Raw genomic sequence first — 12,073 nt, 5'->3', positions numbered from 1 at the left:
GGGTGGTGGCTCTGAACATTACAAGCAGACGTTACTTTGTTATGGATTCCTTCTTCATAACTCTCAATACTTATTCTTTTAAAATTCAACTTAGAGAAACATAACAAATGCAAATGCTTCCATTCTAAGAAAGACAATTCTCTTGTAGTGCTGATAAAAGATTGTGCAACACATTGTAATCAAACAAGCTGTCTCTCTTTATATATTTGAAACATTAATTCATGCCAACTGCGTGGATAAATAAATGACTGTTCAGCAAAATGCTTTTCATAAAGCATGTGAGCAAATAAGGAGATTGACCATAATCATCTCAGACAAAATCACAATTTCAGTATTACACTATTATTATATACCTGATCTCTTTTTAAATAACATGTAACTATAAAATGTTATAACTGAAGTATGTTAGATTACACGTTAGCAGCACTATAGCATGTTAAACTACTACCAACACAAATATAGCATCCGCTGTGAGCGTTTAAAATAATGTCCTATGTAAACTAACAGTTAACACATTTGTGTTTTTCAATACTGTAGTCATAGCTTTAAACTGTTTCAACCTTAGTCAGATGTCAGATATTATAAAACTTATATTGCTATCTGAGAATACGGCTTACGGTACTGTGATCGGAATCGAGTGTCCCACGCGCTTCATTAAAGCTGGGGTCGGCAACTAGCAAGAGAGCGCTAGATTTAAAAAAGTATCCAACCTAAAAACTCAGCCCAGCGCTGCCAACTCGTTTCCAATGAAAGTAGCGAGCAGCACTAGCTTCAAAAGCTGCTAGATCAAGCGAGAATGTCTGCAAAACTGATTATTATTATTATTATTATGAATGTAAACAACCAACATGGCTGTTAGTACTCACAGCTGTTGCTTTGCAGAATGTGATCAGGTATACAGACAGGTAGCCTGTCCAATCATATTGTAGTCGAATGATATGATTGGACGGGCTTTTTAAAGTCCTGCAACAGCCACAGATAATGGAACTTTTTCTTTCTTTCTTTGTCATTGCATTTGATTTATTGATTGCTGTTGGGATGCAATGAGAGTTTTAAATAAAGTCTACACTTCAACCACATGTTGACTGCTTAATTTCAAATCCATTGGAGTCGTGTAAAGAGGCAAAATTAGAAAAATTGTGTGACAGTCCAAATACTTATGGCACTGACTGTATATTACCTATAGCTTTAAGGCTTCAAAATAAGAGTTAAACTCTTTAGCTGATGCAGCCTGTGAGGGAGCAGTAAACACTCCTCTTCCTTCAATAACACCAAGACAGGAAAAACACCGTGCCACACATTGCGCAAGCATTCATTTTCTCTTTCTTTAGCAGTCCTCCCATGTCTGAATAAAAGTCACCGCATACACTTACTGACATTTCCAGACTCATTTTCACTCTGCAATAGAGGAGAGTGACATCAATGAAGTGGCAGATTTGAGAGATCAGCTGTTGCAGGAAAATGTTTCTGTTGCTGACCTGCAGCAGCAGAGGGCAGCAGCACCTCCACCCATCCTCTTGTTGCTTTAAGTCAGTCGCACTCGCCAGTGTTTCTCTGCACAGAGCTGCTGCGCCCCCCCCCCCCAAAAAAAAGCTGTAATTTCGGCCCTGTGCTGCTGATGTGAAGGTTTAGCTGAGCTCGGCCCCTCAGGCCTCGGGGCCCAGTCCGTCCCTGGCACAGCATATGTTAGCCGGCGGTGAAACTGCATTACTCAGACTGCCGTGTGTGTGTTATGGAGAGTAAATCCCGGCTGCACTGCAGCTGCAGCTCGGAGTGACTGGGGGGGGGCCTACGAGGGCCGGGCAGGCCGAGCCACGTCGCGTTCAGTTTTTATAGCGCCGGGACCAGACGCACAGCTGATTCAGCCCCGAGGTCTCCCCATGCAGCAGTGAGTAACAGCAGGGCTTCACGCGTCGTCTGTCTGCTGAAGGCACGCACAGACTACACAGATTCACTTTTTTTATTAGATCCTCTCTGACTCCTCAGTCTGCATAGTTTTCAGCTCTGCTGTCTTATCTCTCACTTGAGCCCTACATATTCTTTATCTGATGCTGAAGTCACTTGACTTATGATCTCACTCCACTTTGTTTTGGTGGTGCAAGCGGGTCATGTAACCCATACTCTCCATTCTGTTGGTGATGAGCCCCTCCTGACCGTCAACAAAGAGCAAGGCGTCAATATCCAGACACCTCCATCAGCATCTGTGTTCTATCACACACACACATGTACACACAGTAACAGCATGAAGCCCCTGTCCTGGTTCACACCTGCGTATTGACCCAGGGCGACGAGGTAGAGCCACGAACAGGCTTGTCCATTTGCCCTAAAACACACACATTGTGATGCTCTGCCTTGCAGCACTTCCACATTAGCCGCTCCGTCAGATCTAACACCTCCACTTTTTGACGTGCATTTGTGCACCAGCTGTGTAGGGGTGGAGGGGGACGTGTAGAGTAATGGCTACAGGTGTGGTCGTCCTTCAAGCATGTGTGCATCCGCCTGTCCGGGTGAATCCCCCTGAGGGTGTGTGCACGAATGCACGAACAAAAGCCACGAGTTTCATTTTGGCCTCAGAACTCTTGTCTTTACTGAAACTGATCAATGGCTGCCCTTTCCCCCACTCTTAGACCAATCAACATATGGGTGGCAGTTGCACACAACCCCTCCCCCCCCAGTGGTATTCAATAAACAGGTTTCCCCCCCCCATTGATATTCTAATTGATCACCTCCCTCAGGTCAGCTGATCAGACTGACAACAACAGTCTGTTTAAAAAACAGAGCTGCTTTGATAATTAGCTAACAATGACTTTGTAGTTTGTTAATTAGTCTGTTTAAACAGAACGACTCATAGCTTCAAAGGTCTCAGTACCTGATACTAGAGTCTGGTAGAAGGCAAGACAAAATAATGCCTCTTTTGTGTTTTTGGTATTTTCAATTTCATAGCAAAAATAAAAGATTTTTTTTAGGTTTATAGCCTATTGTTGCCTGTTGCCTTTTGGGAAAGTGTCTGTTCACTGTTCCTACAGTGTTTTGTTGTTTAGCAAAGCTGCCAGTGCATTCCCAGGTTTGCATTTGTCACCTTTTTTCACCCCTGATGAGTTAGCATGCCTGTTTCCAGATTTTTGTTATATACTGTATATTGCATGTCTTTGAGGATAAAGCTGTTCAGCTGCAGCATCAGTCGCTTCATTTTTTACAACTCTCTTCTAACCAAACAATTACCGACAATGTTTCTGCCGTGTGTTAATGTCAACAGCAAATAAAGTTCTCACAGTTTAAGCTTTTTTCACCCTCACAGAAGTACATAAACTAGTTTTTTATTATAGTTTGTTTTAACTATGTTTTAACTATGTACTGGCTCTGTGGCACTTTGAGATTCTCTGAATGAAAAGTGCGTTACAAATAAAATGCATTATTATTATTATTATTATTATTATTATTATTACATTTGCACAGAAATAAAAATAAATAAAGTGATCTTTTCGACGTGCTTCACTGCAGACCTTAACCCAGTTCGCTGAGACAAACCCATACTATTAGATAAGCTTCAGTCTTTTTCCAACGTTCACCTGCCCTCATCGGAGTTGTTTGCGTCAACTCCGTTTTGCAGTAAGCTTAACCTGTGATCTTACAAAGTTCTCACAACTGTTTTCACTTGTGAGTGTCAACAGAGCCTGCGTGCAGCTTCTCCCCACTTCCAAGTAAACCCGGTCCCGCCTCATCTGCAGCCATGAGAGCCGAGCAGAGGCTTGCTCCTCCCTGTCTGTCCTGCCTGGTATAAAGCCCTCCCTCCCTGCTGGGCTTCAGACCAAAGTTTAGAAAGAGTGTGTGAGGGAAGCCTTCAGAGCTTATAAGAGGAGGTGTATTTATTTATTGAAGGGTTTTCTTTTTCTTTTTACCCACACAACCCTCGATTGTACTCAACTTTCTCTGATGTGGATTACTTGAAGCTGACTCGCCAGGATTAAAAAACAAAAAAAGGATATTGTGTTTTCATTGAAAGCTATGGTGGCTTACGATGAACTGGGTAGCTTGGTGCCTATCAAACGGACTCTGCAGGTGATAGACTACCAGAACCAAGCCAACAAAGAGTCAGAGGTGAGATGCAGTCTTTCTACTGTTACCTGAGGGTTTCGCTGAATGTTTGTCGGCTCCTTAAGATGAAGTCGAGCCTTTTGTGTCAGATTGTGAATGAATCAGTGCCTAACCCTGTTTTTATCTCGCATGGGCGCACCATGTTTGTGTGTGCTTTCAATCACATTGTGCCTTTAAGATGAGACTTTGGACTTTGAATGTTTGAGATACTGCCAAACCTGGAAATGTTAATCATTGGATCACACTGCACCTAGGAAGTTGTTAATAGCGGACAGACCCCCCTCAGTGTTGTGTATTCCCCCTAAATATGCATCCCGGCACAGCAGGCAGCTCAGCCTTAGTCGGGATATGGGGAGAGATCGGGACAGTGAAGCAGTGGGGGGGGGGGGCCGACCCTCAGTCAACAACCCAGTCTAGAGTTACTTTGCTTTTGAACTGTAACCAGGTTATCTTTGATGCAGTTAAAGGCTGTTGAAACCCAGGTGTGCTCTGTGTACTTATAAAAAGTCACAGCTTCAGCCCCTTCCTTCCCCTTTTAAAGGGTTGCACGGTTCTCGTTCGGAAAAGAGATTTCAGGGAAGATGTGGTTTCATTGACAGTAAACTACCTGATAAAGCAGAAGTTCTGCGAGGCGATTCATTCTGTTCCCGCTGAACTGCAAACTCGAGACAGCCCTTTTAGCTTAAACGCACTGTGCTGACTTGTCGATGACCTCAACTCCTTTCATTCTGACTGTTCAACTCATGCAGTGCTGTAAAACCCAGGGACACATCTGGGGTATGAGCTCACATCACACACGAGGTTACATCAAAGGGAGAGCACAGGAAGCTCTTTTGGGATCCCTGGGAAAAAAAATCTCCTGATGTTTATGAGGTTGTAATCTTAGGTTAGGAGTTTAAGGAGCACATGTATGTCTATCCAAAAGTGCAGCACTAACTCCGGGTCCGTCTGGTTTCCTGAAGTGAGAACAGAGTCCCCGGATCAAACTGCCAGAAATAGCAACTTTCCCCGTCCGTCTGCACTTTTTCACTTCACAGCTGATGAACAAAGAGTGGGACCAGTGGCCTTTTGTTGTTCTGGGGCTGGTTCCCAAAAGACAGGAAGTGCAGAATGGCCAACACGCGTTTCCAATATTGACTTTGGAGACCCCCACCCACTTATAACTAGTTTTTTTTTTACGATGTCTGCTGTTATTAAAAGGTCACATATTAGATTCTCCAGAAGTCTGGGCCCCTTTGCATGTAGAGCACAGTCAAAGCAGTCACTCTTTGCTGGCCCCTGCCACTAGAGGGCTCACTAAGTTCTCAAGGCTGTCTGGATTCTCTGGTTCAATGTGGAGACCCAGAGCAGACCGTGAGTCTACCGCAGCCGCGGCAGCAGACGGAGTGGATCTGTTCCACAGCTGTGTCCGCAGAGCACCCAGCCTCAGTGGCTGCTCTGTTTCCCAGATTCGCTGAGCCAAGGCAAAATCCCATTTGGCCTGAGTCAGGAGAAACACACACACACACACACACACGGCTTTGCTCGATTTCAGAGAGCAAGCCCTCATTAGTGTGAATTTCTCAAAATACAAAAATGTTTTGCGGGGAGTGCAAACGTTCAGAGATGCTAATTATGACGGTCTCATCTTCTGAAGAGGCTCTGTGGGCTGAAATCATTACCTCAGATCTCCAGCTCTTTGATTTGTGGCCTGTTGTTGTTGTTGGCATGAGGCCAAGCAGCTCTCTCCTTTCTTCCAGCCTCAGGGCTGAGTGAGGGGAAGTTTCACCTGGCCCAGGTGTAGCTCTGCTCTCACGCAAGGCCTGTTGGAGAGCCTGTCTCGACTCGCAGCGACCAGCAACCCCTGCGACGCCGCACTGTGCGCACACGAGAGAGGGGACACGACCGCTGCCGCTCCTTTTCCCCAAATGACACAACAGTCCTGACACAGTGCCACACTGGGAAAGGTGTCCCTGGGAAGGCAGTTAAAGAGTTGCAGCAATCAGGAAGCGTTTATCTCATGCTGTTTGAGTGATGGACCAGATCCACACTCAAGAAGTGGGGCTGTAGTGGATGTCAGGCCAGATAGTAGCAGAGTGTGCGCAGGGAGGGGTGTTGAACAGCTGAGAGAAGGGTCTCGTGCATTCCTGGCATTCCTCCAGACCCCCTTCTACATCAGTGGCCAGAAAGGGTCTTTGTGCTCAGTGGGCTGGCCTGGCTCTGGGACTCTTCACATAATGGAGCCAACAGCTGCTGGAACTGCTTCCTCCTCCTCAGTCTGTCCGCTGGTCCGCCAGTCTGTCTGCTGCTCAACCTCGGCTCCGGCTACTCCGATTTCAGTCAATAATGAGGATTTATGACCGGACTTGATGCGGTTTCTCACAAGGGAGTCACATGGGAGCATCTGCACTTAACAGCTGAGGTCTGTGGAAATCTCTCAGTTGGCATTGCCGATCGATTCGCTCTGCCTTGCTGCGAGCAGAATGAAAGGTTCTGACTTTTGACTACAATGAAATTGCCTGACTAATCTCTCCTTCCGTTTTTTTCTCCTCCTTCTTCAGGAACCCAGCACAAAGCGTGTCCGTCCTCTCGGCAGGGTGACGTCGCTAGCCAACCTCATCTCTCCGGTGAAGAATGGGGCCGTCCGGCGCTTCGGCCAAACCATCCAGGTAAGCTCCCCAGACATCCCCCTGAAAGGGAACTCAAAGCGCACCTCTTTGCTGCTCTGCTTGTTGCACCAAACAACTCGGTTTCCACTTGTCTGACTCCCTTCCTCTTTTCCATCTCCAGGCCTCCTTCCGGGGCGATGGCAAGTCGCCGGGCGCGCCCCAGAAGCCTTGCAGCAAGGCAGCAGCCCCCACGCCGCCCAAAAGAAGGAACAGCATGCTGTGGTCGGAGACCCTAGACGTCCACCAGAAGGGAACTTTCTCCACCAAAGAGATCAAGCGGCAGGAGGTGAGAATCAGCACATGAACATACAGAAGGAACAGCAAGTGCATTGTAGAGCATGGTTGGGACGCCAAGGGGCGAAGTGTAGTTGTGAGTGAGCCATGTTAGAGATCCAGACAGTGGTTAGTTCTACCTGTCTACCATACAGGTTTCACATATCCCTGTAGTATTTGTGTCGGATAGTCTAAATGGGTCTAAAAGCCATCCCGGGCTTATTTCCCCATCTGTGTGAGCTCACATAGACCTGACAAGCTAACAAACCAGCGCTCACCAGCCCTACATCCCAACTTGTGGTGCATATGCCAGACATCTAAGCCAACTGTCAGAAGCCATAAACTTTTTTAAACACAGAGATTAGCCAGATAGATTTCAAAGTTGACCTCTGTTTGCACCAGGGCAGTTTTACCATTTAGTCTAATTGCCATCAGTTGCGATAATGTAATGACATTCTGATTCATGTGTTTTACTAAAGAAAAGTATCTTTTTGTGCCTCCCCCTCCTCAGGCCATATTTGAGCTGTCTCGCGGAGAACAGGACCTGATTGAGGACCTCCAGCTCGCACGCAAGGTTTGTACTTTTAACATGGAGTACATATTAAGCAAACCGATTAAATCAAAGTCTGGCAGGCCTTCCACACAGCCAAGCCAGGAGCTATAAAAAGACAGGAGTTACTCCTCTGTCTTTCTCTTGTACCCTCACAGCTCTTCATGAGCTATTCTTAGGCCCCCCCCCCCCCCCCCCCCTCTGCCTGATGGGATGTTGTCATTTGACGTTTTGGCTCTCCTCTTGTACACAGGCGTACCATGACCCGATGTTGAAGCTCTCCATTATGTCAGAGGAGGAGCTCACTCACATCTTTGGCAACCTGGATACCTACATCCCTCTGCACGAGGACCTCCTGGCGCAGCTTGCCAAAGCCACGGGGCCCGATGGGACCGTAGGCCAGATCGGACAGATTGTAGTAAACTGGGTAAGTGTCCCGTCACCAAGTGCTTCAACCTCCTTTCATTCTGTTGACGTTCGGCTGGGTTTCCAGTAAGAAAGGCAGCATAAGTAAGTGTCTCGTCTCCCCTGCAGCTTCCTCGGCTTAACACCTACAAGGACTACTGCAGCAACCAGCTGGCAGCCAAGGCACTGCTGGACCAGAAGAAGCAGGACCGGCGGGTGCAGGACTTCCTGCAGCGCTGCCTTGAGTCGCCCTTCAGCAGGAAGCTGGACCTGTGGAGCTTCCTGGACATCCCGCGCTCCCGCCTGGTCAAGTACCCACTGCTGCTCAAAGAGATACTGAGACACACTCCACCAGAGCACCCGGACGCCGCCAGTCTGGAGGAAGCGGTGAGTCGAGGGCCCAGATCTGTTCAAACGCAGGACGTGGATCTACAAACGTGGCTGAGGTTAATTTTCTCATTCCTTGTGTGCTTCAGATCACCATCATGCAGGGTGTGCTGTCTGACATCAACATGAAGAAGGGAGAGTCTGAGTGCCGGTACTACATCGACAAGCTGGAGTATCTGGACGACAGGCAGAGAGACCCTCTCATTGAGCAGTGCAAGAGCCTGCTGTGTCACGGAGAGCTCCGAAACAAGAGTGGCACGGTGAGCACAATGCGCACACATTGCTCCTTTGGCTTTCTCTTCCACTCATCATCACAAGCTTCACATCCCATATAAGGCAATTAGGCTTATTACCACCTGCTTTGCCGACTTCCAATGATTTAAACATACCAGTATGCACTTTGCTAACTTTATTGGTGGTCATGTCAAATGTGTGGTTTTAATTGTTGAGGTTGTTTTTGTTGTTTCCCTCCAGAAGCTGTATGTGTTCTTGTTCACTGAGCTGCTGGTCCTGACCCGCCCCGTCACCAGGAACGAGCGCCAGTGTTTCCAGGTCTACCGGCAGCCGATCCCAGTGCATGACCTTGTGTTGGAGGACCTGCAGGACGGAGATGTCAGAATGGGCGGCTCCTTCAGGGGAGCTTTCAGCAACGCAGACAAAGGTGAGGCTTTTGTCAGAGTCATAGCTGTTAATGTAGGAATATACATCGTCTTCTCTCAAGTTTGCTAATTCTACTTTTTTCCACTTCCTTCCACAGCCAAGAACATTTTCCGCGTGCGCTCCCAAGACCCGAGCCAGGCGCAGTCCCACACGCTGCAGGTCAACGACGTCTTCCACAAGCAGCAGTGGCTCAACTGCCTCCGCAGCGCCATTTCCGTCCACCGGCCCCTCAGCGAGCCCTCCACGCCCTCCCCGTCGGCGAACGATGCCCGCTCCAAGCGCCGGCCGTCCTCCGTCTCTGCCATCGTCCACATGGAGGAAGCAGACGAGAACTGCCTGCAGCCGGCCTCTCAGTCCGCCCCCAGCTCGCCGTGCAGCAGCACGACCCCCAGCCCCACCACAACGTCCCCTTCCTCCCGCTCCTCCTCCTCATCTATAACGACGACGTCGTCTTCATCGTCGTCGCCGCTGTCCTCGCCCTCAACGCACAAAACCAAAAAGGAGAAGAAGTCTCTGTGTTCTTTAGGGAAGAGAAAAGAGACTATGGTGTGAACTGAGGTGGAAGGAGAAAATGGACTCCTGTTTGGACACTTTGATTTATTTTTGTACATAAATGTTGGGACTTGTATTTATGTGTGTCTGCGTGCGTGCGTATTATTACAGTGTTCTGTGTTACTGTCCTCTTCGGCAGCTATTTACCTTACCCCTCCATCCAAGTGCACCGCACAGAGACACAGTATTCTGGAGAGACGTGCACGGCTTCCACCAGCTCTAAAAAGGGAAGCGTAATGAGAAGCAAACACACATTTCACACATGGATCTGTGTGTTGTGAGTGTGTGGATTTCTTGAAGATAGAGGTGGTGCATTCAAACCTTTACTATTGTTTACTATTAATTTGATATTTAAGCATTATTTTAGACCTTTTTTGATGGGCTAATGAAAGTTTTACATTTTTATATTCTAAGATTTATTGTAGTATTTTTTTAGGTATCATAAAGCAGCACTGTTTTAGCTTTTAGGTGAAGTTATTTGAAATTTTGAGCATGTTTAGCAGGCAAGAACGGAGGAGAATCCCCCTTAAGGATGACATGTACTACACAAAGCTACAAATTTCTCTGTAAAAGTCTGATTTTTGATTAATCAGAAGACGCGTCTTATTTTTATACATTCCTTTAATGACAGATGTTAGGACCTGGACACTTTTTTTTTTTAATTCACTGCAGGCATTAATTTAAATCCAGTGACAAATGAGACTTCAGTCTCTCTTTGAAAAAAAAACATTACTACGAGGTGTAGTGGTAGCAAATCATCTGATCAGAGAAGAGATCAGGAGTTTTGTTTTGAAACAAAATTTTGAACTGAGCCATGTTGGTTTTTAAAAAGCTGACTTTTCAAAATGAAACGGATCACTTTTCAGTGTAGCATCTTGCATGGAGCTTTAGTTGTGGACACTGCGTGCACCAGTAGAGGCAGCAGGACATATTTACCTGTCCTGGGGGACAAGACAATTAAACGTATAAAAGACTGGTTGATGGAAATAAGAGAAGTCAGTGGAAGGTTGAAAGGAAAAGAGAGAAGCTGGAAAAAGCTGTTTTGGAACTGAAATAGATTGTCATCGCAATGTGTTTAACTCCATTAACTTCCTGTATAAGTTGATGTGATATCTTGCGTATAGATGATGGGTGGTATAAATGAAGCGAGTGTAATGGACAGGAAAAAGTACGTAGGGGAAGGAAGATGAAAAAGAAGGTTTTTGTACGTGTGAACAAGATGAGAAAAAGAAAAGAGCAACTTGATTGCTACGAACTGTATGTAATTAAAGAACAATAAAGATCTGTGTAAGATTTGCAACTGAACTTTTGGTTTCATGTTTTATGACATCTGCTTGCTCCCAGTTTCCATGTTTAACTAAGCTAACCAGCTCCCAGTTTCCATGTTTAACTAAGCTAACCAGCTCCCAGTTTCCGTGCTTAACTAAGCTAACCAGCTCCCAGTTTCCATGCTTAACTAAGCTAACCAGCTCCCAGTTTCCATGCTTAACTAAGCTAACCAGCTCCCAGTTTCCATGCTTAACTAAGCTAACCAGCTCCCAGTTTCCATGCTTAACTAAGCTAACCAGCTCCCAGTTTCCATGCTTAAGTAAGCTAACCAGCTCCCAGTTTCCATGCTTAACTAAGCTAACCAGCTCCCAGTTTCCATGCTTAACTAAGCTAACCAGCTCCCAGTTTCCATGCTTAACTAAGCTAACCAGCTCCCAGTTTCTCAAAATGTCAAACTATTCTTTTAGTAGACTTTAAAATAGACCGAATAGCTCGCACATCCTCATTGGGCTAGGTCGTATGACTCACATGACACTGATTGTAAGAGACTCCCAAATTAAGGCAGAAAAAAGGAGACACAGTCTATTGATTTGTGAGCGTTCTTAACTAAACACTCAGTTTCATGAAAGTGCCAAGAGAAACATTTGCGGTGCAAGAATAAGTTAGGATTTGTTGGTTCTTTTTAAACTGCGACATCTCTACCTGGTCCCTGTTTGAACTGCGTTATTTGTTGATAGAGTCCTTAATGAAAGAAGAACCTCACTCTGTCAGGTCTGTGATTCACATTTGGAAGACCTGACAAATGGTCCACAAGAGCCTCTCAAACGTCTTAATAAACAGATTGGGTTTAAAGGAATTAAAACTGAAAGGGCTGCTCAGTTCATAGGCTTTAGCCCACTGAGGGACGATGCATGGTAATGAAAAGGAGAACTTGGAAGAAAATAAAGAGAGACGGCTTCATTTCAGCCTTCACCGAGCTTTTTAACTGTGAAACATTTCATCTTTGCTGGAGCGAGGCTGACTTTCTTCCCTTTTCACCAAGTAATGGCCTCACGTCTGCCTCTCAGAAAACTGAGAGCATTCTTCAAACATTCGCTCATGCTCTCCGCACTGTTGCCAATTTACTTTAATGGAAGTTGAACATCAACATTAGTCAGTGAGATGAGTGCTGCTAAGGTCTGTGACGAAAGTCAAACAACACAGCTTAGGAAATAAAAAGCTCTGGTTTTAAAGT

The 12,073-nt window shown here is 46.1% G+C and overlaps 1 protein-coding gene across 2 annotated transcripts; it reads left to right on the top strand.

Moving 5' to 3' along the window:
• Positions 1-3,824: 3,824 nt before the first annotated feature.
• net1 (neuroepithelial cell transforming 1) lies at positions 3,825-10,875 on the top strand. Of its 2 annotated transcripts, none has more exons than XM_079184066.1 (9): positions 3,825-4,098; positions 6,636-6,743; positions 6,865-7,029; positions 7,528-7,590; positions 7,820-7,993; positions 8,101-8,358; positions 8,448-8,618; positions 8,833-9,019; positions 9,116-10,875. In XM_079184066.1, the coding sequence occupies exons 1-9, from the start codon at positions 4,006-4,008 to the stop codon at positions 9,568-9,570; spliced, it is 1,674 nt and encodes a 557-aa protein (XP_079040192.1). In that variant the 5' UTR covers positions 3,825-4,005; the 3' UTR covers positions 9,571-10,875. The 2 variants fall into 2 exon arrangements, with proteins under 2 accessions (XP_079040192.1, XP_079040193.1); XM_079184067.1 differs by lacking the exon at positions 3,825-4,098 and adding an exon at positions 4,122-6,496.
• The last annotated feature ends 1,198 nt before the right edge of the window (positions 10,876-12,073 follow it).

Source organism: Pholis gunnellus (assembly GCF_910591455.1).
Source record: "Pholis gunnellus genome assembly, chromosome: 22".
Taxonomy (NCBI): Eukaryota; Metazoa; Chordata; class Actinopteri; order Perciformes; family Pholidae; genus Pholis; species Pholis gunnellus.
The sequence above is the reverse complement of the archived record's forward strand: the minus strand, read 5'-3'. Positions and strand labels throughout refer to the sequence as shown.

What these genes read in the sequence shown, in the direction of transcription:
- net1 (XM_079184066.1), top strand. Translation starts at nt 4,006, where the DNA reads ATGGTGGCTTACGATGAACTGGGTAGCTTGGTGCCTATCAAACGGACT. An exon ending in GCTTCGGCCAAACCATCCAG is followed by an intron (nt 6,744 to 6,864) that starts GTAAGCTCCCCA and finishes TTCCATCTCCAG; the next exon opens with GCCTCCTTCCGGGGCGATGG. An exon ending in TTTCAGCAACGCAGACAAAG is followed by an intron (nt 9,020 to 9,115) that starts GTGAGGCTTTTG and finishes TTCCTTCCACAG; the next exon opens with CCAAGAACATTTTCCGCGTG.